Genomic DNA, 27781 nt, shown 5'->3' with positions numbered 1-27781 from the left:
AGTCATCACTGAGTGACTGTCTACTTAAGTCCTTGACGTGGCTTCCCTCTGCTGGTTTACAGAGGAGAGAAAGGCTGAGGCTTAAACTGACTAATTAGTATGTGATGGGATGGAGCAGTGTTTGAACCAGGATCATCTGACTGTCACACCAAACCTCTTTTTTCTCTTCATCATGAATGGCAGTACTCCACCTTTCTGGCCAAGAAAAAAACACAGCATCTTTATTAGGTGGTCTCCTGAATTATAAATGAGAGACCAAGCGGCTCTGATTCCTTCATAATTAAAAAAAAGAAAAATTCACCTTAAAATACTATGACTATTCTAAGTGTAAGAATAGCACTACCCAGTAGAACTTTCTGTGATGATGGAAAAATTCTATATTAGAGTTACTTGATACTACATGCACTAGCCATATGTGGCTATTGAGTGATTGAAATATGGCTTAGTAGGACTGAGGAACTGAATTTATAAGCTTAATATTCACCAATTTTAGTTTCCTTTAAATGTCAATAGTCTCATGTGGCCAGTGGCTGCCATCTTAAACAGCAGAGGTCTGAGGCACTGATGTTTCTGGAGTTTTGTCTCTCCTCTAGTGTGATCCAGACTTGAGGTCTGAATCACGCAAATCCCCAAGGAACTGCTCTCACTATAAGGAATACTGCCTAAATATTTAATATAGGCCTGTTATCACATTTGGGCTTCCCAAGTGGCACGAGTGGTAAAGAACCTGCCTGCCAATGCAGGAGACATAAAAGACGAAGGTTTAATCCCTGGGTTGGGAAGATCCCCTGGAGGAGGGAACGGCAACCCACTCCAGGATTCTTACCTGGAGAATCCCATGGACAGAGGAGCCTGGTGGGTTACAATCCATGGGGTCACAAAGAGTCAGACATGACTGAGGCGACTTAATACACGTGTTATCACATTTGCCAAAAGAAAGTTAGTTATGTAAATATGCAACCTGCAGCACTAATTTCAGAATTCCTTTGATAGGAATCCAGAGGGGTCTGGGTGTGTGTAAGCACGTTCCGTTTTCTTAACACATGCCCCACATATAATAGACCTTTTGAATCACTGGAAACAACCCGTAGAAAGAGGCTTAGTTTTGTGTTCTAAACTGCATTTCCTTTCATCGGTAGTCCATATTTCGATTTTAAACACACTGTGTCAGAACTACATGTCCAATTCATCCCTAGTATTGCCCAATGCAATGTTTCATTCAGTCCAAACAAATCATTTGGTATATTTAGTGAGCACCTATTTAGTGTGCCATGCCCTAAGCCCTGGGTAATGGGGACGCAGTGATGAAGAAAGCACGCACAGTCCTGCATTCGTGGTGCATTAGGTCTAATGGATCATGTCAGGAATTGAGGCAGAAATGAAATGCAGCATCGTGTTTCTAACCTAGAACTGAATTCCAGTTAGCCCTCATCCTAGCTCTAACCAGGAGACAATTAGCTGTGAACAGAAACCATCCAGTTACGAATGTAGGACGCATGCGTGGTTGGCATGCATCAAAGCTGTGAAGTCTGTGAAAGAGACTTTTCATGTGCTTGCCACATCAGGGCCCAGTGCTTCCAATATTCCTTGTATTGGGGGGATGTGCTAACTATTAATAGAAAGGAAATTTGGGGAGAGGAGTGCAAAAGACTTGAGAAAGCAGCTTTTCCTCTCACAACAGCGAGGGGAAGTGAACATGATCACAGACTGCTTGGCAAGCTGGTGCAGAGAGGAGAGAGACCGGTGCTTGTTTATCTTCTGTGAACACAGAGAATGCCTCTATGGCCCTGACAGTGATGTTCCCCACCCTAAAGATAACCTCTCAGAAGGAGACCATAGCGAGTCTGAAGATTCAGCTGGACAAGGCTGGGGAGAAAGAGAAGCACTACCTCCAGACCATGATCAGTAAGGACGTCTATGAAGAGTTATGCCGGAAATCAGCCTGCTGCCAGGACGACCTCACACAAGCCCTGGAGAAGGTAGGCTACACCCTCTCATCTCCTAAGAGATGTACGCTAAGTCACTTCAGTCACATCTGACTCTGTGCGACCCTATGGACTGTGGCATGCCAGATTTCTCAAGTGCATGGGATTCTCTAGGCAAGAATACTGGAGTGGGTTGCCATGTCCTTCTCCAGGGAATCTTCCCAACCCAGGGATCAAACCCATGTCTCCTAAGTCTCCTGCATTGGCAGGCAGAGTCTTTACCAACAGTGCTACCCATTCCAGGGCTGTTTAATGCCTTAGTTTCCCCAGTAGCATGAGAGGTGCAGGAGTCGATTTCCTGCATGACTGGCTGTCACCAAGGCCATCTGCAAGCCCTTGCATCGGCGGGGATGTCTATCCAGAGAAGGCTTGCTTCTTCATAGTAAGGCTTTGGGAAAGAAGGGGACAGAGGCCAAATTGAGCAAGTCTTTCTGCCCATGGGTGACCCAGAGCAAGGTTTTCCCAATACCTGGGTTTTCAGGGAAGTTTGTGCCCTACCCCTGTGCTGATCACCCCTGGCCGATCAGTTCATAGAATTGGAAAGAGAGGAAATGGGAGAGCGAAAGGGGAGACGCAGAAGACTGACCGTTGTCACTTCTCGCCCCTCTCTGGGACACTAAGCAACATGACCGGGTGTCTCTGCCACCCTGGGGTAGTAGTAGAACCCTTCCCCATACAGGTCTCGGCAGAGAGGGCCCAAGCACAATGACAGCCACTCTCCACCCCCCGCCCCACATCTTTGTCTTTATCAAAGCTCAATCATTCGACCTCAGAGACAAAGAATCTGCAGCGGAGCCTGACACAGGCCCAGGACAGGAAACTTCAGCTGGAAGAAGAAATCATTGCCTATGAAGAGAGGATGAAAAAGCTGAATGGGGAGTTAAAAAAACTGCAGGGCTTCCAGCAGCAGAGTGAGCTAGAGGTGAGGAGCAGCCGAAGGCTCGGGCTGCTGTCCTTGTCCAGGGGCCCAAGGTCACTTCTCGCGCTCAGAGCTGTACACTTCGCTCTGAGCTACCCTTTGATTAACAGGCTCGCTCCCTTTTGCTGGGCTCCCTCCCTTATGCTGGGCTCCCTCCCTTTTGCTGGGCTCCCCAGGTTTCTGGAAGGTGGCAACGAATCAGAGCAGGGTCGCCCTCTGCTGGCCGCCGGAAATAAAATACTCCCAACGAATCTCCCAGAGAAAGGTCCCTCCCGCTTTGTTGGGGGTACTCAGGATCTGGGTGGCAGGCCAGGGTCTCCCTCCTCACCATGCGCTCCCGAGCAGGTGCAAGCCTTCGACAAAAAACTGGAGGATATGAGCAACCAGGTGCTGCAGTGGCAGAAACAGCACCAGTGCGACCTCAAGATGCTGGCTGCTAAAGAGGAGCAGCTCAGGGCATTCAAGGAGGAAATGTGTGCCCTGAAAGAGAACCTCCTGGCGGATGAGAAGGAGGTGGGTGCCCCTTGACTTGCGATCACTTCCTCCCCCAAGAACATCCACAGTCCACCCCCAAGAACATCCCAGGAACGCAGATGGGATGACAGACACCCTTGGGTGGGGCTGGGGGCGGGAGTGCCTGGGAGCAAGGAAAGGACATCTTCCCCATTCAGTACCAAAGCAGGGTCTGGGTGTTCAAGGCCCACAGCTGCTGTCTCAACCTGACCATCTTCCTGTGACTTTATTGATAGAGATATTGAGCAGAACAAAGGTCCCAATCCAGAGGAGTGAGAGTGCCATCTGACTTAGCAGCCCCCTGACTTAGGTAATCACTCGTCTGTCCCCCTCCAGAGTGAGCCCCTTCTGACACCTCAGAATCGGCTGAGAGCTCCGTGGGCATGCCCAGCTCTCTGAGCAATGAAGTCTGTAGCAGGAGGCCGCCACATATCTAGGGGTAACTACAGGCCTTTGCTCAAATTAGGGGGAAAAAAAATCTCTTCCTACCTGATATTTTTTCTGCCATCTGTTTTTTAAAAGGTTTAATATACTGCTTTTTTAAGAATAAGTCACTTTGATACCCTGAAAATCATTATTGTAAAGGTGCAAGCCTACTCTGTCTCTAGCATAAGTGGTATCTGCTCAGTGGTATCTCTCACCTTTGTGACAGTGTACTGCTGGAGGAGGAGTCCTGCTGCATTAGTTCCAACTCCGGCCTCGTGGTTGGACGGCAGAGTCAGTGTCTCCTCTCCCAGGAAGAGAGGAGGCCTGATTTGGGAGTGGGGAGGTGATAGGCCTGCACTCCCTCCTCTCACTATCGCATTTACTTCTTGCGCCAAAGCCCTGCCTGCCCCAGCGGTCAGCGCCCAAAGACAGCTGCAGGACGCACCGAGAGAATGACCAGATCATGTCCAACATGGAGCAATGGGCAAAAGAGCAGAAGTAAGTGAGGAAAATGGTAAGGGAAGGCTCTGAGGCCTGGAAGCACACACGTACTAAAGAATAGTGTCACACACACACCCAGAGCCCTCCTGGGAGGCCGATCCAGTCTCAGCCTAGCCCGAAGGTTAGGAATAAGAGGAAGGGGCCTCAACCCTTCAGGCAGGTTCCCATCCACCCAGAAATGGAGCTGTTCCCTGACAGAAGGGAGACTTCCTCTTCCCAGCCTGGCAACGGACTTTACTGCCTTTCATTGCCTGGATCCCTTGAACACCCTTGGGACCACAGTGGTTTTTCCATTGAAGTATAGAGAGTCCTCTTCACTGCCAGTTGCAAAGAAGGCTTTAGCTCTGGGGCTGAGGAACGAGTCGGGAGCGGGGCTCTAGGCCCAGCAGAGGCCTTGCCAAGAACACCCAGTGTCCTTTTCAGCCAACTTGCGCTCTTGCTCACAGGGGTCTGGGAAACTCTTTCTCTTCTGTGAATTTTATTATAGGATCGCCAATGAGAAACTAGGAAACAAGCTCCGGGAACAGGTCAAATATATCGCCAAGCTGACTGGTGAAAAGGAGTAAGTCTTCCCATGCCACCCTAGCTGCAGCTTGGCCCCCAAGGAGAAGAGTCAGCAAAGGAACCAGGATGTGTGCAGAAGGACCCTGAGTCCTGAATCTGTGTTTGTGTGACCTCTTGACATACCACTTGACCTCTTTGGGCCTCAGTCCCCCCACCAACGACTAAGAAGGGGAGCAGTCCTCCCCTCATAAAAGGAACACCATCTTTTAATCTTCATAACAAGAGCTCGACTAGTATTTGTTGCTTCCATATATGAGGCGCTGTTCTAAGAGCTTTACATGTATTCACTGATTTAATCTTTATAAGACCTCACACGTGCAGTGCACTTATAATCCACATTTATGGATATAGAAACGGAGGAATTCAGGCAACATACCTAGCCCGTGGTCTCATGACCAGTAAGCAGCAGAGTCAGAATCCCAACATAGGAGGCCTGAATCCAAAGCCCCTGTCACCCACTGCCCTCAACACTGGTTTTGGAGAAATGAGGTTGTTAGTATTAGCAGTTGCCATTTATTGAGCCACAGGGTTATGCTCAGTTACCTTTCCCCTCACCTACATGAAGCTGCCATTGCATCCATAAAGTGGGGACATGTAATTTGCCCAAACTCTGAACAGAGCCGTGATCCCCTGTTCTCTCAACCGTTCAGCTGAGGGAGGTGAGAGAACTTGGGCATCAGAAGTGAGTGCAGATGTTTCCAAGGCGTGGCCATGAGAAACTGAAGACACACAGCCCGAGTTCTTCTGGCTCTTCTGGCTCTTTGAGTCAAATTTCTATTATTTATCAAACTGGATTTTTATATGAGCCCCAGAAGGCATATCAGGCTGAACTGTCCCCATCTAACAGTTAAGAAAGCCAGCCCAGAGCTGACATGACACAGTGGGTCAGGAGTGCTGGCTCTGGGTCCACCCCTACCCCAGACCTGGGCTTCTTCCAGGGGATGCACATAGGCCTCCATTTCCACAGAAGGCATAAGAGCCCTAGCTCTGGAAGGAACTGGGTGTCCACAGGGCTGAAACAGACCAGACACCCACCTGTCCTTCCCTGTCCTTCCCCAGCCACCTCCACAATGTGATGGTCCATCTGCAAAAGGAAAACAAGAAGCTAAAGCATGTAATAGAGGAGAAGAAGCTGAAAGCTGGGCCCTCGAGGGTGTATGCCAAAGCCCTATGCCAAAGCAAAACAGAACCCACAATCAGGGGGAAAGTGTATGGTACCTTGGGCTGGAGGGGGATAACCCAGGATGTGAGCCAAAGAATGGACATCACCAAGTTTGTCGGGATACCCCACTGCTCAGGTATGTCCACCGTGGCTTCTGCTACTTACTATGACGTTGTCTTAGTCCAACGAGTACCCCCCACAAAAAAGAGCATGATATCATTTTTCAAGAGATCACTAGATTGGAAATTCAAAGATGTGGGTGGGAAATGGTCTTTTGCTTAGTTACTCTGGACCAGTGGAGAAGGAAGTGGCAACCCACTCCAATATTCTTGCCCAGAGAATCCCATGGACAGAGGAGCCTGGCCGGACACAGTCCACAGGGTCGCACAGAGTCAGACACAACTGAAGGACTTAGCACACACTCTGAACCGGAGATCACTGTTTTCTCCTCTGTAAAGGGAGGAGGCAAATGAATTAAGGCTCATTCTGATCTAAGATACTTTGATGATGACCCAGGTGCCTCCTATCTCAGACCTATCCCTTCCCCAGACCCAGTCTCTTTTGGAAAGTGTGGAGACAAGAGGGGGACAGACAGAATAGGCATCTTTCTCCTGTAATATGTTCTGGAAACCTCCCAAGATGCCCTGGTGTCCCCTGCACAGCCTGGGTCCCAGGCTACCTTTTTTGCCACCTCCAAACTCCATGGTTCCCCCCTCCCAGGGAAGGAGTCACATGCAACAGAGCTGCCCCACCACAGGACTAGTCCTTAAGGAATCACCTCATTAATTTCTTCTCAAATTAAGACTCATTTCTTCCCTGTTCCCTCAGGTTCCTCATTTTGCTAGAATCAGCACCTTGCCCTGAGCATCTTTTCCACGCATGTTTTTCAGAGGACCGTGAGTTCCCATCCCTCTCTCTTGACTTGGACCAACTCTAATGGGAATATGTCAAGGTCCCAGGCTATTCTGCAAGATGCTAACGTTTTATTGAGTTTTGTCCACTTCCTGCCGTGGAGTGAGCCTTGTGAACCATACTATACCCTCTCTAGACCCAAATTCTAAAATAAAAACATGAACACAGATGTCTCAGTGAGCTCTCGGCGTCTGGCTGACACTTACGCCCACTCAAGTCCCCAGCAATGTGCTCATCCCCATTTTCTTTGCATTCTAAAAAAACAAGAGCTCTCTTTCACATATGTAGTGAAAGTCACTCAGTTGTGTCCAACTTTTTGTGACCCCATGGACTGTAGCCCTCCAGGTTCTTCTGTCCCTGGAATTAGCCAGGCCAGAATACTGGAATGGGTAGCCGTTCCCTCCTCCAGAGGATCTTCCCAACCCAAGGATCGAACCGGGGTCTCCTGTATTGCAAGTGGATGCTTTACCAGCTGAGCTATGTATGTAGGGGGACTGTAATTCCCAAAGCAAGCTTCTGGATTGTCTGGATTAGTTTTTAAACCAACAAGAGATAATTCAATTTTTTATTCATCTCTGAAATTTAAGAAAAAAAAATACTTAGAAATCTCAAAAAGAAAAGTAATCCTGGGATCCAAAAGAGAGGGAGAGAAATAAATTATGCACTTTTCAAATGGAGGAGGGAGAAATGGCCATCTACTTTCTCGCTGCCTGCCATATTCCTTTTAACAGTTTTGTTTTTTTCCCCAGTCAGCTCCGTACAAGTAAAATTCCAGTTATAACTCCAAGGACAGCTAACCTATTTTATTGTGGTTAGATTTTGTTCAACTGAGTTCATGTCTAGAATTTATATTTCTAGTCTATAGAAAATTGGGATAAATATTAATATGAAAGTCACTCGGTCGTATCTGACTCTCTGTGACCCCATGGACTGTATGTAGCCCACCAGGCTTCTCTGTCCATGGAATTCTCCAGTCCAGAATATTGGAGTGAGTTGCATTCCCTTCTCCAGGGGATCTTTCCAATCCATGTCTCAAACCCAGGTCTTCCATATTGCAGGCGGATTCTTTACCGTCTTGAGCCACCAGGGAAGCCCAAGAATACTGGAATGGGTAGCCTATCCTTTCTCCAGGGAATCTTCCCAACCAAGGGATCAAAAATAGAAAATTGAGAGAAATAATAATAGCCAAAGGTAAAGTAAGAGAAAGAAATCAAAGAGCTTTGCCTTTCTGGGTGAGGGGAGAGGAAAAATGAAAGAAGAAACCCACTAGTTGGTAGCAATTCTTAAAAGTTTTTGTAATTTTATTATTTGGCTGCGCTGGGTCTCCGTTGCTGGGCACAGGCTTTCTCGAGTTGCAGCAAGCAGAGGCTATGGTTTGTTCCAGAGCACAGGCTCTAGAACAGGTTCTAGAGCGATGGCTCAGTTGACCTGTGGCATGTGGAATCTTTCCAGAGCAGAGATTGAAACTGTGTCCCCTGCCCTGGCAGGCAGGTTCTTAACCACTGAACCACCAGGGAAGTCCAGCAATTCTTTAATATCTCGCCTTCCTGCCCAGCTAAACTAAAGCCAAGAAAATGCTCTGCTGATAGCAGCAATCTGTCACATAGGATGCCCCTGCTACGACCCGGGAAGGGCAAATACTGGAAATGCAGTGTGAGGCAGGAGTGAAGGGCTCTTCTGGTGGTGACCCAAAGGGTCAGATACACAAACCATCACCTCGGCACACTGCTGAGGCTGCCTAACGCGAGAAAAGACTTGTGATTCCAGTGCAGGGATCACCTTTTACATGAAAATCCATAAGCAACATCTTACTCTATTTTCCATCAATACATAATACTATCATAAAGTTAGAAACTTCTACCATTTTAAGCAATAGGGCCATCAACCCAACCATGGAGGACAGAGGGTAGGCGGCTGCTCGCCTTCCTCCCATGCCTGGCCATCAGGGCCAGCCTTGCTCACCAGCCTTAGGGGCAGTCAGGCACCCTGAGAACCAGATCCACCTGCTGCTGGACCCCAAGCCATCCTCCTTCCCTGTCAGCTGAGTCCCCCCCACCGGCCCCTCCAGGCACTGCCTGGAGAACAGACACGAGGCCGAGCTCAGGCTCTAGGAGGCCCCATCTGAGGAAAGTCACGCCAGGGCTTGCCTGTTCTCTAGCGTGTGATTCAGGGCAGTGAGGGGAAGAGAACCATCAGAAATACAATAGCATTTTACAAACAATAAATTTATTTCCAAATCCTGAATTATAACCAAATTATAATTCCCTCTAGGTCTTACTGTGCTGTTTTACACAAGAACTTTTTAAAAAAACATAGTCACAGCCATGTCATTGATGCACCAAGTGTCTTGGGACAATGTATTTGTATTCGGTGGGTCCGGCCACCTCCTGTGGTCCTGGCAGCCGCTCTGCGGCCCCGTGCACGCACCAAGGAACTCCAGCCTCCTCCATGGCAGAGCCTGGCCTCAGCAGGGGCCCCCGGGGCCATGATGTACACAGATGAAAGCTGTGTGCAGGTATTTTGTCAAAGTGGCCTGGGTTGAGAGGGTTTGTCGACAGGCCGGGGCTCGGGACTCAACACCTGGCTCCCCTCCCCTGCAGGGACAGCCTCAGCTCAGAGCCCAAAGCGGGCTGGTGTGCGGCGGGGGGTCATGGGTTCCCCCTGCTCCTTCCGACCAGGAGTGTAGATCTTCGTAGACCTGGAGACACAGAAGAAGGATTAGGAATCACACTGCGGCTCACTTTGACCAGGACACACAGCAGAATGGGGAGCCTGAAACCTGGCTGTTTCTAACTGTGTGTGAGCAGGCTCTGGGGCTGCAGGGTCTTCTCCCCTAACATTATTCCACTCCCCTTGCCTTCCCTATCTGTGACTGGGAGCAGAATGAGATGGGCCTTCTCTCTTATATCCACTGAGGCAGGCTGTGAGATGGCTTTATTAACAAATCCTTTCATACCCACTAGGTGAGCTATGGGCTTCCCTGGTGGCTCAGCAGTAAAGAATCTGCCTGCAATTCAGGAGACTCAGGTTTGATCCCTGGGTGGGGAAGATCCCCTGGAGAAGGAAATGGCAACCCAGTCCAGTATTTGTGCCTGGAGAATCCCATGGACAGAGGGGCCTGGCGGGCTACCATCCATGGGGTCGCAGAGTCGGACACGACTGAGCGACTCAACAACAACAGGTGAGCCTTGGAAGAGGTCTCCCTTCTGCCTCAGCAAGCTGCTACTCCAGCTGAGGCAGGGCTTTGTCCCCACATCCTAGAGGTTATCTCTGCTGCTTCAGCTGTGAAGTCACTTCAGTCATGTCCGACTCTGTGCGACCCCATAGACGGCAGCCCACCAGGCTCCTCCATCCCTGGGATTCTCCAGGCAAGAACACTGGAGTGGGTTGCCATTTCCTTCTCCAATGCATGAAAGTGAAAAGTGAAAGTGAAGTCGCTCAGTGGTGTCCGACCCTCAGCAACCCCATGGACTGCAGCCTTCCAGGCTCCTCCATCCATGGGATTTTTCAGGCAAGAGTACTGGAGTGGGGTGCCATTGCCTTCTCCGGGAGGTTATCTCTAGACCTTTCGAATTTCCCTTGGCCTTGGGCACCACAGTGGGGATCCCCAAATTTTAACAAGTTGGTGAGAAATGAGGGTGACCCTGGGTACCCCCTAGCTTGCAGGTGGTGACTGAGGCTCTGAGAGTGGTCTTGCTGGGTCTGTGCCCTTCACCTGTGGGATCTGACCCAACTCCAGACACCAGGGCAGACACAGGGGCCCACGAATCTCCCAGCCTCACCTCTCTACCATGATGCCCAAGCCCTCGCTCTCTGGTGAGGCTGTGAAACCCACTCTGCGCTCCAGCCCACCCTGAGCCCCACCACAACTTAACGATGCCAGGAGCTGCAGCCGGATCTCCACCCCTTCAAAGTGTGTCCGGAATTCCTCCATGTGACCACAGTCAACCTGTCACCAGTTCACCTCTGCATGTTTAACTTCTCTTAAATCGTGGCCTCACTCGGGGCCTGGTGGGCCCAGCCAGCAGGCTCCCTCCCAGCCCAGGTCCTGAGGCCACGCTCACCGGACGCTGCCCAGTGGGCTGCGCTTCTCCTGCTCCTGCCGCCGGGCACGCAGCTGCTCCTCAGCCAGCGCCATCTCCTCCTCCATGGCGGATGCTTCCTCTTTGGCCCGGCGGCGGTTCTCCTAGAGAAGGGAGAGGTACTGGGGTTACCGGGGATCAGCAGTGAGGAGGCCTGGCCCGTGCCCATCCTTCTGCTGCCAGCCAGGCGCGGTGCAGCCTGCACCGGCTCCCAGAGACAGGGCCACACAACACCAGGGCCGAGGCCTGCTTTTCTTACTGAGCCAAGACACGCCTTGGAGGACTGAGTCCTAAGCCTATCACGCCTCAGCCCTCTTTCAACCTGGTAAGTGCTTGCATGCTCCTGCCAAGTTCACAACCATGCCAGGACATACGGGAAATCAGGAAGGCATCTGAGTGGAGAGGACAGACATGGGAAGGCAAAGGTCTACGATCTTCAGTTCAGTCGCTCAGTTGTGTCCGACTCTTTGCGACCCCATGAATCACAGCACGCCAGGCCTCCCTGTCCATCACCAACTCCGGAGTTCACTCAAACTCACGTCCATCGAGTCGGTGATGCCATCCAGCCATCTCATTCTCTGTCTTATGCAACCCTAAATAATGGATCCTGGTGGCGGCCACCAGAGGACACCGAGACTCTCAGGAAACTGAGGAGTAGGTAGAGAACTTATAAGGGAGGGATCAAGTGGAACCCCGAGCACCCCTAGTGTCATCAAAAAGGGGGACCAAAGACCATAAGTGCCTCCTGACAGAACCTAAAAGGAGGTTCACAGCAACATATGCGTTCGTGCACTCCTACTCCAAAGAGCCGAACCTGAATCTAACCAAGACTTTAATGACTAGTTTACAGAAAACACATGGGACAGAGGCACAAATTAAACATTCTGAGGAACCAATTAGCCTAAAACTATGTGGAAGATTCTACAAGATGACCAACCTGTTTTCCCAGTAAGTCAATGCCATAAAAGTGAGAGGGGGCAAAGCTTGTTCTCGAATAAAAGACTTAATATATATAATGACAAATTCCAACATCTGGATCCTAATTCAAGCAAAGCAATTATAAAAAATTATCTTTGAAATAAAAAGGGAAATAAGACTAAGAAGTGGAGACTTTGGTGACATTAAGGATTACTTTTGTTGAGTGATGTTGGTGTGGAGGTTATGTTTTAATTTTTGAAAGTCTTTTTAGAGACACCTATGAAACTGCAATACTTTGGCCACCTCATGCGATGAGTTGACTCACTGGAAAAAAGTCTGATGCTAGGAGGGACTGGGGGTGTGAGGAGACGGGGACGACAGAGAACGAGATGGCTGGATGGCATCACCGACTCGATGGACATGAGTTTGAGTGAACTCCGGGAGTTGGTGATGGACAGGGAGGCCTGGTGTGCTGTGATTCATGGGGTCGCAAAGAGTCGGACACGACTGAGCTACTGAACTGAACAGAACTGATTCAAGTATCTGAGTGAAAAACCACAATGTCTGAAATATGCTTTAAAATATTCCAGGAAAAACCTCACTGTGTATGGAGGAGGGTGGGAATAAGAGAAGCGAGGCTGGGAAGAATGCTGATAATTACAGAGGCTAGGTGAGGAATCTGTGACTCCTTATAGTTTTTTTCCACTTTCACAGATACTTGTACTTTTCAACAATAAGGGTTTTTTTGGTTTGTTTTGTTTTTCAAGGCTCAGCAGACTAAGCAAATGGAGTGGGTGGGAGAAGGGAGACAGACCAGCCTGTCTGGATCACAGCTCTTATGTTCGACAGAGAAGTAAGAGGGAGCCAGATGATGACGTGTCTTTAATACCAGGCTGAGGGGGAAAAACGGATCCCAGAGGCAAACAGACCCACCACAGGAAAGCACAGAACCCTTACCTGCCGAGACTTCCCAGCCTGTTTCACACTGTAGAACATGGGGCCCAGCTCTGCCAGCCACTCTCCATCCACGGCAGTCACACACTGCATGTACTCCTGCAGCAGAAGGGCCACCAGGCGAGGGTCATGGACAGACCACTGCTTTGAGCTGTCCTTCCCGGAGCGGTTCCATAACTAGGATCCTCATGGGCAGGGCCCTACCCCCAGCCCTGCCAGGCTGAGAAAGGCAAGGAAAGCCACAGACACTGGCATTCTAATCCCTTCTCCCATCCAAAATCCTCCACGCTTGTGAGAAAGCCCTCCAATGTCCAAAAGAACAGGCCCAGCCCCTCAGAAAACCCCTCTAACAACACCCAAAGGGGCTGCTTGTCCCAGGCAGCAAGCAGGAAACAATCCAGCTGGCATAACCGCAGCCACTGGAACCTAGAGGTCAGTTAACTTCCCCAAACCTCCCACTGGGAACCAACCTCATTCCCCTCAAAGCGGCACCTGTGGTCCCCAGTCCCCCAAGCGCAAAGCTCATCCCAGAAGGCAGCAAACGGTTCTAAAAGCCTGGCCCAGCCAAGCAGGCTGACGTCATGCCAGCTACGTTGGAAAACACTCACCTTGGTGGTCATGACCAACTCGTGATACACTATGTAGTCTGGGGTGTAGCCCATCCCAAAGAGGGAGCTGGTAGGGTGCAGGTGGCAGGGCATGCCTGTCCGGATGTTCACATACTCCCCGATTCCCTAGGGAAGAGACCCAACAGGTGACTGCCTCAGCAAAACACTGCACATCTGGGCAGCTCCCCCACCCCTCAATGCTGGCTTGACACCAGCTTCCCAGGGAAGCCCAGATCTGTAGGACTGTACAGTGAGAAAGGAGAATTCTGCACTCAGACAACGTATCAGGCCAGGAAGGGGCCACAGCCCCACCGGGCTCACCTTGAGCTTGGCTGCCTGGTGGAAATAGGCAGCACAGATGCACTTCCTGACAATGTCCCAGTCACTGCCACACGACGCCAGGCTCATCCGCTGCTGCACCATGATGTCCTTGAGCTGAGCCCGCACCTCCCGGACCTGGAGCGGGACGCAGGTGGTCAGGGATGGAGCACCCCCTCCTTCCCCCGCAGCCCACCCCGCCTCCCAACATCCTGCTTCTCCGGGCCACAGACTCACCTTCCGCATGGCCTTGGCATGGATGAAATGATCGTTACACCAGATGGTGGAGTAATTGTTGTTTTTCCACTGCAGGTAGACATTCAGGTAGCTCAGGTGGTCACTCTCGGGGACTGCGAACTTCTCCCGGATTTGATCGCTCTCCTCCTCTCGACCCTGGGAAGGGAAAGGGGATTCCAGGCCGCTGAGAACAGCTGTCTCAGGCTGTCCCGCCCCCCAACTTAAAACACATCAATGTGGTGCGGGACGATATAGCAAAAACAAAACACATTCATAGCAAAATATTTATTCTAAGATGTGAAGGCTCAGGCACAACCATCCTAGAAAAAAAGGATGCAAAAAAAGGACTGCAAAACACTCCCTGAGAACCATGGATCTAGCCAACCCCTTTCCCCACCCCAACCTGGTTAATGTAACACAGTAAAATCACTCTTCAGAAACTCTGGTTCCACCCCCTCCATTCCATATTCACAACAGGGGACCCTCTCCCCTCTCTCAACCTCCCTCCAGCCCATACACTCCCAAGATCCCTGGGAGGACAGGAGCCAGGCAGCGCCTCCCACCTTGGGCCTGTAGAAGATGGCTGGGACCGAGAGCATGGAGACTATGAGCAGGATCTCGGAGCTGCAGCCCATGTCACAGGACACGATGAGCATCTTGGACAGGGCCGGATCCAGCGGGAACTCCACCATCAGCCGCCCCGTCGAGGTCAGACCACCTGAGAGAGAGGAGTGGACCTAGAGATTCAGCAGACACGCTGCTGTAAGATGGAGAACCCAGGCCCAAGAGCCCACGGAGCCCTGCCCAGCACCTGTGTTGTCCAGGGCCCCAAGGATCCAGAGCTGGTACATGGAGTTGAGCATATTGTCCTCCGGGGGTGGGTCCATGAAGTGGAACTGCAGCAGATCCTGCACCCCCAGGGACTTGAGCAGCAGCACTACATTGGCCAGGTTGGTCCGCTGGATCTCGGGCACCGTGGTGGTCAGGAGCTCATTCTTGTAGGCGCTCTGGGTGTAGAGTCTGCCAGAGAGAAGACACAGTGCTGCCACACCTGCTGAGTCCCTAGAACATGCCCAGCTGCCTAGGTGAGCCCACCAGCACCATGGACTCATGCAGCCAGAACAGCCAGTGCTGATGAGAGCCCAGGTAGGGAGGAGAAGGCCTCATTTCTTCCTCCAACTCCCCTTGTCTCTTACAAATCTCCACTTATTTAAAAATCAGTCGTGCCAATTCACCCTTCTGCTGGAGTCTCTTATATAATTGTTTCATTTTTGGAACCAGTGAGCCTGGGACTAGAATTATGGCTGGGTTATAATTTCTTTATGTTTTTCTGTATTTTTTGAATTTCTATTATTTTTAAGTCAGAACAAAAAAAGAGAGAATAATTCAGTTCAGTTCAGTTCAGTCGCTCAGTCGTGTCCGACTCTCCGCGACCCCATGAATCACAGCACACCAGGCCTCCCTGTCCATCACCAACTCCCGGAGTACACTCAAACTCATGTCCACAGAGTCGGCGATGCCATCCAGCCATCTCATCCTCCATCGTCCCCTTCTCCTCCCGCCCCCAACCTTTCCCAGCATCAGACTCTTTTCCAGTGAGTCAACTCGTCGCATGAGGTGGCCAAAGTATTGCAGTTTCAGCTTTAGCTTAGAAAAGTAAAAAAAAGAACCAGTGATATAATTTGTTCACATTTATCCTCAAAGGAGAGGCGCACTGCAATAGTGGTCATCCACTGCAGGGACGTTCAGCATAGGTCTTCCTACAACACAAGGCCGCTCGGACCTCAGGACTGCCTGGCAAAGCGACTTCTTCCACTCAGCGGCATGTGACGAGAGAATCAAGTGGCAGCCCCACCACTGGTCCCCAGCCTCAGGGATCACCCCTCTGCAGGAACAAAGGCCAAGCCTGCCTACCCCTGCCTGAGCTCCCACCCTGGAAAGCAGGCAAGCACAGTGCTCCTACCTGAAACACTGACCTGGGCCCGTCCTGCCGGCTCGTCCCGACCGCTGGTTGGCATTGGCCTGGCTAATGGGGTAGATCTGCAGAGCATCCATGCCAATCCGGGGGTTGAAGACCTGGGAGAGAGCAGAAAAGACCTGATTAAGGACACAGCAAGGGGATAAACGGGAGGCAGCCTTGAGACAAAGAAAACCCTTGGCTGCTACACGCTACCGAGTGAAATGTCTCAGTGTTGCAGGTAGCCATCTCCTAGTCAGGAACCTCAAGAAATTTCCACCCATCACCAGCTCCACAACCTTTATCAAGTTAAACTGTCCACCCTGAGTTATCACAAGGATTGGATGAATGAGGAACATGGCAAAATCAGCACTCAAACCACCACCCCCACTTCCACAAGCAACTGTTGTACAAGGTCTGAGGACCCAGGGCCTGCCTTCCCACCTCCTAGGCCGGGTGAGCCTGCGTGAAGGCCCAGGGGCCCGGTGCCTATGTGCCTGTGTCTCCTCTTACCTTTAACTTACAATAACCGGAATCGATAACAAACATGATGCCATCGACAGTCAGGGAGGTCTCAGCAATGTTAGTGGCGACAATACACTTCCGGACGCCATCTGGAGCCTGCAATCAGACAGGACATGCAGGGAGGGAAGGCTGTAGGCTGGCAGGTAGGAGACCCCCCACAAGGAGAAAAGCACACCCTACCTATGCGAGGAAAGTAACACCTTCTCCCTCTTACCCTCCTGGGGGAGTCTGGGAGGTTCCCAAGGTGGGAACACAAACCATACACTCTTGTCGTCTCACCTTCTGGAAGATCTTGGCCTGGAGGTCAGAGGGCAGCTGGGAGTAGATGGGCAGCACGGCCAAGGCGGGCGCATTCTCCAGTTCTTCCAGATGCTCCACGATCTGATCTGAGGTCACCTGAGGGCGGAGAGGAGTTGTCAGATGCCAGGGCCCCCGATCCTCACCAAGGACCCACCCGCTCACCAAGGTCATGACCAAGGCACGCACCTCAATGTCCTCTTGGCCAGGCATGAAGATGAGGATGTCCCCGGGGGCCCCCGACAGATGCACCTGCAGGGACTGCTTCACCGCGGCCTCCACGTAGTCTTCCTGTGGGGTCTGCAAGCCAGCCAGGGCACCGTCAGAGGCCCCGTTGAGAATCCAGCGGCCCAGTCCCCGGTCTGGGGCCAGAGCTGGGCGGGCTCTCGGGGTCATGCAGCTGCAGATGGGCCTATGACCTTCCCTGGGACCCGCGCCTCCACTCCAAAGAAACGATCAAACCAAATGTCCCCACAGTACAGTCTTTCGCCTCCAAGCCCAAAAGCCGTGGGCTCCCATGGTGCCCACAAAACCTTTCCCCACTCAATACCCCACCCCACGCCCCCCACCCGGCTCTTCACCTAAGGTCGTGGTCAATTAAGAAAAAAAGGGCCTTGGTACCTTGCTGAAGAGAATGTCCACAGGGAAGGTACGACCAGGGATGTGGAAGATGGGGACGTTCCCAAAAAAGGAGGCAAATTTCTCTGCGTCCATGGTGGCTGACGTGACAATGAGCTTCAGGTCTGAGCGCCGAGCCACCACCTAAGAGAAGAAGTCATTGAGAGGCTTCCCCACGGGTTCGGAACCCTTGGCTTCTGCCCTCCAGTCTCATCAGCATCACTACTAAGTGAAACAGAAGCCCAAGCTGACGGGGGGCTCGTTAGATTTGTAATAGTCCTAAAGGCTGAATCACGGAGCCACAGTCAGGAGAACCACAAGTCACTCGGCTGAGCTAGATCAGAGTGAACTATCACTGGGCAGCCAGAGGCCTCAGGGGCAACTCTGGCCTGTCAGAGGCCCCCTTAGCTTCCCCGGGCTAGACCCCAGACGTCTCATCACTGACTCGCAGTCCCAAAGGCACAGAGGCCCAGACCCTCACCTCCCGGAGCAGCCCGAAGAGCACGTCGGTGTTGAGGGAGCGCTCGTGGGCCTCGTCCATGATGATGGCGCTGTAGTGATCCAGGTCCGCTTCCCGCAGGGACTCTCTCAGCAGGATGCCGTCAGTCATGTACTTGATCAAGGTGCTTTCTGAAGTACAGTCTTCGAAGCGGATGGCATAACCTACCTGGAGGCCAGAGAGATGGCTCAGGGGCTCTGGGCACCTGCACACCGCTGCACACCCCGAGCTGGGTCTAGGCCTCAGCGGATCAGTTCAAGTGACAGAAGCCACAGGTATGAAGTACACAGCTCAGCCCTCAGGCCCACTCACCTCCTCACCGAGGTTTCCCCCCATCTCTTCACTGACTCTCTTGGCCACTGACATGGCGGCCACACGGCGGGGCTGGGTGCATCCGATCATCCCATAGTCCGTGTAGCCGTCTTCATGCAAGTACTGGGTCAGCTGCGTGGTCTTTCCACTCCCTGTCTCCCCAACCACGATCACAATGCTGTTGTCTCTGCAAGGGGGAGAAGAGACTGGTGAATCAGCACGAGTGGAAGGCCACCTCTAGCCCCACCTGCAGCTATCCAAGGAGCGTGCTTGCTTGGAAAGGAGGATTTCCCTGGGAAAACAGTCTCATACAGAAATCCCCTGAAAAGTCTAAAAGACAGTAAGGTTGAAACAAGTGCCATGCTGTTTCATAAGGCCATGTTGCTTATTTCAAGCAGAGTAGCCTGGGGCACTCAGGAGAGGAGGAAAAAAAACCTTTTCCCTTCTCCAACAAATGTCATACCCCAAAGAAAAAGGGCCATGGAGCACACACAGGACACCTGACCTGGGGTCCCATCCCCGGGTTGGGGAGTCACCTGATGATCGTGAGTAGTTCCTGCTGCACAGCAAAGATGGGCAGGTACTGCCTCTGCTCCAGAATTGACTTCTTCTTGGCAAACTCGCTGCTGGCCTCACTCTTCTTCTTCATGTGGTCGGCAAACTTCTGCTCCGTCCTGAGAACACACCACACGCAGCCTAAGTGCCCTGAGAGGCCTCCCGCATCTTCCCTCCCGACTGGGTGACTGCCAGCTGCTGCTCATCTCCTCCAGCCTAAGGGACCACACTTCTGTCTAAGCATCCATCATCCAAAACCTGCTCAACACCCTTGGGACAGACACCCGCGGAGGGCTCAGAAGAGCTGCAGATCAGCAGGTGTGCAAATCCTCTGCCCTGGAACAGTCCACCCAGACGAGGAGCTGAAATGCACAGGCCACACCTCATATAGAATAACGTTGGGCAACCTCAGCACCACACTTAAAGGGCTGGAAGGAGGAGTCGTGGTAACAGTCATGACCAAGGTCAGAGTCCCTCCCACCTCTCAGCAGGACAGCAGAGTATATAAGGCTTTAGCTTCAAAGAACTGTGAGAACAGTCCTACTTGATTTTACCAACATCTTCCACTAAAAACACTGAAGTGTCCTACACATGTACACCCCCAGGCCGCACAGCAAAGAGGTGCCAGTCCCACCTTAACTATGTAAATCTACAATCTCCACCCACCCCTTCCCCAGGAGACTTTTCCTCCATCAGATCGAGGCTGTGCCCTGTGAGTTTCCTGTTTCTAATGCCCCAGTCACTCCTGGTCAGCTGAAACTCAAAACCCACAAGATTAAACTAACCAGAGACTAACAAGGTTGATCAACAGCACCAGCTTCTCATTTCCCACAGTGGTACAGAGAATTATTAACTGAGACAACAGTTTGGAAGGACTTCAGAGTGTTCAAAGGATGAGCTTCAGAAGGGACATCTGAGTTCAACCACCTACACGATGAGGGAAGCGCAACTAGTGGTCATCCAACATTGGCTTAAACACCTCTATGAACGGGGAAGCTCTAACTGAAAGGACAACCCTTTCTATTTTCAAACGTCTGTTAAAAACAGTTTTTTCCTTCAGTTCACTTCAGTTGCTCAGTCGTGTCCGACTCTTTGTGACCCCATGAACTGCAGCACGCCAGGTCTCCCTGTCCATCACCAACTCCCGGAGTTCACTCAAACCCATGTCCATTGTGTCGGGGATGCCATCCAACCATCTCATCCTCTGTCGTCCCCTTGTCCTCCTGCCCTCAATCTTTCCCAGCATCAGGGTCTTTTCAAACTTAATACCCGAACTTAAATCTAAGGGGGCAAAGCACATGTTCCCACACCAAACGTCTAAAAGGCTCTCTAGCAGAGAGGCTAAGAGCACAGGCTCGTAAGCTAGACTGTCTGGGCGGGATCCTCACTCCATCATTTACCAGCTGGGTAACCTCAAACAAGTTACTTAACCTCCCTGGGCTGCATCGTTCTCACATGAAAAATGGGAAAGATTACACCTGTCCCACGGGACTGCCGTGAGAATCCAACGACCAAGTATCTGTGAGGCGTGTGGTGCTGCTCGGCACAGAGCAAGTACCTACAGTGGCCATGGAGGCAGTTGGGATATTATCTCGAGAAAGTTGAAGATGGACCAGGAGGAAGGGACCACAGACTCCCAAGTGACGTCACACTCCTATTAGTGAGTGACAAGTCATATCGGTCCCCTTAAAGCCTGTCTTCAGAGGTGCAGCCGCTGCAAGACTCCTACCTGTAGTCCACTTTCCCATCCTCGGTCAGAGATTTATCTGGCTCTTCTTCTTTTTTGACGCCCATTATATCTCCCAGTTTGGTTCCAGCCAATTCCCAATGTTTGTGTTGAGCCTGAAAAAGACATGGAAAGTCAGTCTGCTCCATCCCGTGATGGAAAATCAATCCCGTCTGACAACAGGCTTCCTCCAGCAGCAGGAAGTCCCCACAGTCAGCGGCGGCACCGAGCCAGGCCCTCCTCCGAAGTTCCTGAGACCTCAGCCCTGCACCATCTCAACTGAGCCCGGCAGGAGGAACACAGTGCCCTCCCCCAGGAGCTGACACTTGCTCTGCGAGTTTCCTCTAACTGCCAAAGGAACCCGACCTGTGAGATACAACATGATCCTTAAAAAGAAGACCAAAAAAAAAAACAGAGACCCTTGGGCCCAGATGACCACAAACCAACCTTTTTGCGCTCCTTTTGCTCCCTGTGTTTCCGCACCGTCTGACTGCCTTTCCGAGCAATAATGGCCAAGTCTGAAGTGGCATCCTTGACTGGAATCACAGGCTCCGGCTGCAGGAGGTTGAGGAAAAAGCAGAAATTCCACACTGATCGTTAAAACTCAACACGAAGGTCCGCTTCGTAATGGTACTGGGAAACAAAGGGCTGCCACCCCAGCCCTGTCACGACGGGGCCTTTTCCCACTTTGGCTTTCTCCTCTGACTGCAGGGGACCCCCACCTGCTTGGTGAAGACGATGCGCCCGTCCAGAAAGGGCGGCACCAGGTTGTGCACCATGAGGTGCACCTTGGCCGCGCTGTCCTCCTCGAAGTCCTCGTCCACCTCCAGCCGGTGCACCACCCCGCTGGTGAGCATGCGGTTGGTCTCCCAGCGCTCATTGTCCTGTGAGGACACAGCGGGAGGAGGCCACGTTCAGAATGCAGCCACGCGAGGTCGTCTTGAAAGGGCCCCGGCGAGGCCACACAGCAGATCCCGAGAGAAGGGCCGTGGGGATGTCATCAGTCTCTGGACCCTGCAGCTCCTTAAGACGGCAGAGGCCCTGATCCCAAATCACTTGCAGCACATTGTCCCAGAAGCCACCTTTTATGTCTAAACCAGAACCTCTACATGGACGCACTGAGTGGCCGTCCCCCAATCCCACTCAGAGACACAGAGGACACAGAGCCAAGCCCACCCTCTCAGCTCCCATCAACAGCTCCCTCCAGGAAGCACTGCCAAAGAGCAAAGTTGGGATTTGGGGTTTTGTGGGGTTTTTTTCCAACCTACTGAAAATTTCCCTGCCCACCCCTCTACTTCCAGGGGTATCGCTCCTTCTGGGACTTCAGCCATGGGGAGAAGAGCCGTGCTGTCGGCTGGGCTGTGACCTGCCGCTACTCCGGCAGAGTCCGCTCTGCCTCCCGCGGGCAGCCTCACCTCATTGATCTGTCTCCGCTGAGCCGAAATGCGCTTCTGCTTCTGTTTGTGCAGGTGCTGCTCCCGCCTCCTCACGTAGTCCTCGGAGGAGTAGGCCAGGGGGTTGTGGAACTCATCGTACCCCTCATCCATCATGTACCAATCCCGGTCGGCTTGCTGTAGCGCAAGACAGAGCCGTGAGAACAGGGAACAGAGTGAGTGTATGTGCAAGAAGGGGAGGAGACGTTCGGCAAGAAGTCACTGGCGCAGTGGAACAACTCAGGAGGGGCCCCCCTGCTGGAGGGCCAGCTGCCTACAGGAGAAGCATGGTGTGCAGCCCAGGCCACCATGATGGCACTTCTAAGGGTTACCACACAGTGGCGCCAGCGCGCAGAAGAAGTTGGGTCTAATCTGCATTTGGTGAGAAGTTTCACCAGGGAGCCTTTGCCTGGAAAATGACTCCAGGGCTTCAGGACTGAACGTAGCTCAGACTGTCCGGGTTCACCAGAGTGTCACCCGTGGCCCCTGTACGCTGATACCCCTGTCACCGGCTCACTGAAAGACGGCCACCACCCCTCATTCAGTTGCTCGGAGATGTATTTCTTACCCTCTGGTCATCCTCCCACTGCTGCCGTTCCTCTTCTGTGTCAAATGAAATTCCTTCTTCGCCATCCTCACGTCTCCCTGCGGGAGAACACGTAGCGGGTCGGTGTGCAAGGCCCCAGCGTGTCCCCAGTGGCCTCACGCAGACCAGCCACACCAGGAGGAGTGTCCCACCCTCCCACTTTCACCCCGTCTTACCTCGGCCCCTGGACAGACGTGGGGTGGACCCTAGGTGTCTTCTGTCATCAGCCCACTCGTTGTATTTGTAGGATGGGGTTGGCAGAGGGGTGTCGTCTGAGTACCTGCTCCTCACAGACCTGGGAAACAGGAAAACCAGCTTCACTAAACAGTCACTAAGCTGAGACGTGTTCCCAGCCACCATCTGCCCGCCCAGCCCCAGCCATGCGCACAGAACACCACCTGTCCCTGTCTCGACTGGACGGCCGATGACTCCGCTCGGAATCCCGATGGGAGGGCGTGGGGGAAGGCGATTCCCACTGTGAGCGCCTCGAGGAGCCACAGCCACTGTCCTCCTCCTCCCAGGTAGACCGCGATGGGGTGGCAGCATCTGGGCCACGAAAGACATGAAGTTCAGCGTTTAACTCAGACACGGCGCTAGAGCCATTAGGGGAAACTCAGTTCGCCAAATTTCTTTCTTCTGCTACTTTTAAACTTTGTACCTATTTGCAATGGATATGATGGGTTTGACAGCTTTTAAAGATATCTGAATTTGAAGAGTTCCATTTTTCACCTGTGTTTATAAGAACATTTTAGGGAATATCCAATTTGTCTCTGCAAACATATCTCTGTTGAATATATGTATTTCTTTATAATCAACCCTTCTTCTGCACCTACCCCACTCTCACTCCCCCTACTCCCCACCCCCAGCTCCCTATTCTTTCCTACCATTTGGAAAACTGGCCACTCGGCAAACAGGCAAGTCGCATTAAGGGAGCGTATGAGTTTCCAAAGAAGTCCATGGCCTTCCCAACTGAATCAACCAAGTATTCCAAGTCATTCATGGTGGAATCAGGAATTTCGACCCAGTTCCACTGAGGATGGGAGTCACTCACCCTGCCTCTCATGTACGTGGCTCTCACAAACCACCATAAGCAAGCTCGGACTACCTTTAGGTCGGTGTCGGGGGCTCTCGGGTTCGTTTCTTCTGCTGCTGCGATCTGACCCTCCGTCTCGCTCCGATCTGCTGCTGTGCCTGCCTCTGTCCCGCTCATCTGTCGGGAGTCACCAGCAGAGCTTAGAAAACAGGTGCCTGTCCTAACTTCCACCCATCTTCACCCAAGAGAAAGGACAGGCCTCCCCACTCACTCACAGGAGCAACCTCACTGCTCTAATGCGATCCAGGGGCTCCTGAATCTCACATATCCCCATTCTTTCAAAGGGCAAAGATTAGTTACTGGCTACAAAGTTTCAAACTCACAGTAACAGTTATTTTCCTGCAAGAATTCAAAAAAGAATAGTTACAAGTCTATCCTGAATAACTATTTAGTAGTTACAAGTCTACAAGCTACAGACCTCAAATATTACCAAGGAAAGCCAGCATTGGACCTTATGTCTAGCTGTGCTCCACAGCACTGTCCTTTCCCTCTCACCAACACTACTGTCAACTGGTTTCTCATATTACCCACTATCACCTTTAGTACCAATTTTCAAGATAAAGCGCAAAGAACCACACACGCAAGCAAAATAGCTATGTTGCAAGTAACAGTTCTTTTCTTAGTCTGCCCGCCTGTCCCAATAGCAAGAGTCAAATACCCAATACCACCAGGCTGACATGAAAATGGATCTCCCTGATTAACAGGCATTATAAAAACTCCCACAACGGCAAAAAGGCCAATGTGTTACTTAGGGTGCCTAGCAGGCCCAGGAACTCTGCTGGGCAGTTTACCTCTGTCTCTCTTGCGGTCACAGTCCCGATCCCGCAGCCTCTCCCTCTTCCGATCCTTTCCTTCTTTGGATGAGGCATAGACACCATGCTCCCGCCACTCCCGCTCTCTCTGCCGACTGCGTTCCCAGAACTCTTCGCTCACACCACCAGGATGGGATGGAGTCTCCACCCGGGCCGATCGGTAATGCCTGCAACAGGGAGGGCAGCTGGTGAAGGGCTCAGCCGGAGAAGAAAAACCTGTGGCCATGCCAAACAAGCAACCTGGTCTCTTCCACTTTATCTCCCTGGTATGGCAGGCTTGCATATGGCGACAACCGTAAGCACTTCTAACTCCCCATCACCTACTCTTCAGTTGCTTTTGACAGTTTCCCCATATCTGAAAAAAAACACCAATTCCTACCTAGCCTCAATGTTATAGAATCCTAGTAAAAATTAAGTCCTAAACATCCAATAAGAAAACTGAACGATAAACATGAGACATTATTTTCTGGCTTCTATTTTCATTCCCTCTCAGGCAATCCACCCAAAGGCTTTTACCTGTCTTTTCGGCCACTTCGGCCAGCCTGGTCGCTGTCTTCCGCCTCAGCATCCCTCTGGTCATCCTTGCTCTCTTCCCAGTCCTTGTACGAAGAGATTCTGGACTTCTTCTTGTCCTCACCATCATCCTTCTCCTCTCTCTCCTTCCTCTTCAGGGAAGCCAACAAGTCCAGTCCCAGCAGTGAAGGGCGGGGTGCAGGGGCCTTGAAGACATGCTGCTCACTAGCTGCACTTTTGGTCTTGAAAATAAGACCGCCAACCTGAGAGTCCACATCAGTGCCTTCTAATCGATGGATCGAGGCATCCTCGCTGCTGTCCTCCATGACAGATTCCAGGATTTCCCTGCAAGGAAAACAAACCATTTGCTATCAGACATAAGAAGGGAAAAGACTTGGCTCCACTACATCCCAAAATAACTGTAAATATATGAATATCTGTGGGGGGGTGCTGACCTCCCCCTCAAGACCTGAATTCCTTTAGTTACCTCTTCACAAGACTCTTCCATCAACTCACTGACAATCTTAATCATTAAAGATCTTTCTATTTCCACCCAACACATATCAGAAATAGATAAACACATACACATACATACCCCAAGGTCCAAAAAGGTATCATTCAGACAAGAACAGACCTCACTAAGGAGCACTGACTAGAAAAGGACAGCATCTATAAAGGGAGTGTAGGGAAAATACTAGATCTGCAGTCAGAAATCTCAATTAGAACCCTCTCAACATTTTCTACCTGTGTGACCATAAGCAAATAGATATTAACCTTAATCTTTGGTTAGGCATAATGTCTATACCTGAAAAATGGAAGTGCTTTTTGCTCTCTTAAATTCATGAAGTTACTGTGAATATCAAACAAGAAAGTATATGTGAAAGCACTCACTCTGTAACCACAAACAGTTACATAAACGTCATTGTTACATTATTTCACTTGCTGTGCTCTTGGGTACTGATTGGGTTCCTCACCATTTTTTACACAAGTTCTTCCTACTCTCTACTCCTTTAAACTACAGATACAGTAGAGTTGTTGGGATATAAGGCTACCATCCACGTGATCCATTCTTAAATGAGTTTTCTGGGCCAGTTTTGTTTTGCAGAGAAGAATTACCTCACGGCAGTCAAAATCTGTTTAACAACAATTCAAATTCACCAAAAAAAAAAACTGGTTGAGAATCACCAGGCTAGGAAACGGTGTTTCTGAAATGTATTTAGGTGACTGTAAGATATCCTGGCACTCAACTCATAACAAATTCCTCTTTACCTCCCACCACACACCATCTGCTTATAAACATATCCCATTTTGTGCTTGAATAATTTCCCTCATTCCAACAAGTCAGTGAAGCGAAGAACTATCAAGAGAACCACCAGAACCCAGAATGTTTCGCGCAGCTCTAATTAACATGCACACTTCTATAGAAAAATATAGCCAAACAGACTGGACACAACACGGACACAGAAACAAGAGCTGCACTTTGGAAACGCCATCACACAGAAGAGAAACGGGAAAGCTAACTTTTAGTAACATCTGTACTCATGGGAGGAAACCTACCCGGGAAGGTAAGATATACATGCTCTGCTCAGTAGTCTGAACTAGAAAATATACCCCTAGAACGTCCTTTTATGCAGGAGAACTTTGTCTGTCTCGTTGACTGCGTTGCCCGGTGCCTAGCAAAATAAAAATTTGAGGAATAAATAATTTTAAACTGATTAAAGGAAACAGGGAGCCAGAAATCTCTAGAGACAGCAAAGAAAGGTGCCAAGCAGCACAGGAAAGAGTCTGACAAACAGGACAACTAGTGGCTGAGAAAAACAAGAAGTTTAAGTGTTGTCTTCTGAAAAAGGATTAGTGGCAAAGAAGCCACAAGAGGTACGAGAAAAATAACGAAGAAAGAAACTACATACATTCATTCAACAATTACCGAGTGCCTTCAGTGAGCCAATCGCTTGCTCTGAGCGTTAGAGATAAGAGACCAAAACAAAAATCCCGATTTTTTGGAGATGTCATTTTTATTAAAAGATACCGCCTGGTAGAGATACCACTGTGACAGAGAAAAAGAAAACGAAAAGAGCCCTTCTGGACTCGGTGTCCGTCTGGGAGTGGGCTAACGAGAAGGTCTAAGGACGTGGGCGGGGTGACTCCTGGCCAGCATCCCTGGACCTCTGGGGGGCCGCGTCCGTGTGCACGATCTGACCTGATCAAGGAGAAAGGCCGCGGCCGGCAGAACCTGCGCAGCATTCATAGCGTGAGTAAGGCAAGTCGGGTGACAGGGACAAGACTTTACAAGCCCGGGCCCGAACTTGAGCGAGAGGCCGAGATCCGCCTCTAGGAGCTGCCACGATTGGCGAAGAAAAGGTCGGAAAGGAAAAAGGGACACTCACCTCACCAAGCCTGACTCTCAGGACCTGCTGTCCGGGATTCTGGGGCGCTGGCGCCGCCAACTCCTCGCTCAGACAGCTTTGAGAGCCAAAATCAACTACATGAAAGCGGCCATTATTGTCCCATAATACTTTACGCGGCTCCTTCTATCCACCCAAAGATACCACCGAGAGCAGCCCGGAAGACGCCTGTTCCCGGTGCGACACAGAACGCGAACACGCACGCGAGACTAGACGGTCTTTCTCTGGGGCTCTGATGAGAGACACTTCCGAGTCCCCTGGCGACCAATCATGCTTAGTGGAAGAGGCGAGGCCCCGCCTCCAGGTGGGGCGTGGGAGGGAGAAGTAACGAGAGCTGTCAGGTTTGATAAG

General features: G+C 51.1%; 2 protein-coding genes across 2 annotated transcripts in view; one reads left to right on the top strand and one right to left on the bottom strand.

The window, feature by feature from the left end:
• Nucleotides 1–9288, top strand: part of PMFBP1 (polyamine modulated factor 1 binding protein 1) — a 51314-nt gene extending 42026 nt beyond the window's left edge. The window contains exons 15-21 of the mRNA XM_088829981.1: nt 1815–1979; nt 2740–2907; nt 3250–3417; nt 4241–4341; nt 4832–4906; nt 5968–6206; nt 9254–9288. Coding sequence (XP_088686107.1) covers nt 1815–1979; nt 2740–2907; nt 3250–3417; nt 4241–4341; nt 4832–4906; nt 5968–6206; nt 9254–9288 — 951 coding nt within the window. The remainder of the gene's footprint in view (nt 1–1814; nt 1980–2739; nt 2908–3249; nt 3418–4240; nt 4342–4831; nt 4907–5967; nt 6207–9253) is intronic.
• Nucleotides 9192–27619, bottom strand: DHX38 (DEAH-box helicase 38). Its single transcript, XM_055412412.2, has 27 exons — nt 27413–27619; nt 25029–25370; nt 24492–24679; nt 23713–23817; nt 23006–23153; nt 22784–22902; nt 22590–22666; nt 22004–22159; nt 21311–21472; nt 21036–21143; nt 20592–20704; nt 18844–18981; nt 18308–18494; nt 17978–18163; nt 17500–17640; nt 17068–17178; nt 16861–16977; nt 16570–16677; nt 16063–16175; nt 14911–15119; nt 14663–14817; nt 14100–14255; nt 13866–14000; nt 13545–13670; nt 12940–13035; nt 11047–11168; nt 9192–9680 (listed from the first exon to the last, which is right to left on the bottom strand). The coding sequence occupies exons 2-27, from the start codon at nt 25349–25351 to the stop codon at nt 9596–9598; spliced, it is 3684 nt and encodes a 1227-aa protein (XP_055268387.2). The 5' UTR covers nt 25352–25370; nt 27413–27619; the 3' UTR covers nt 9192–9595.
• Nucleotides 27620–27781: the final 162 nt, after the last annotated feature.

This window comes from Moschus berezovskii, chromosome 22 (genome assembly GCF_049115385.1).
Source record: "Moschus berezovskii isolate FMDL1 chromosome 22, NW_MosBer_1.0, whole genome shotgun sequence".
NCBI lineage: Eukaryota > Metazoa > Chordata > Mammalia > Artiodactyla > Moschidae > Moschus > Moschus berezovskii.
Note: the sequence above shows the minus strand (reverse complement) of the source record. Positions and strands in the feature narration are given on the sequence as shown.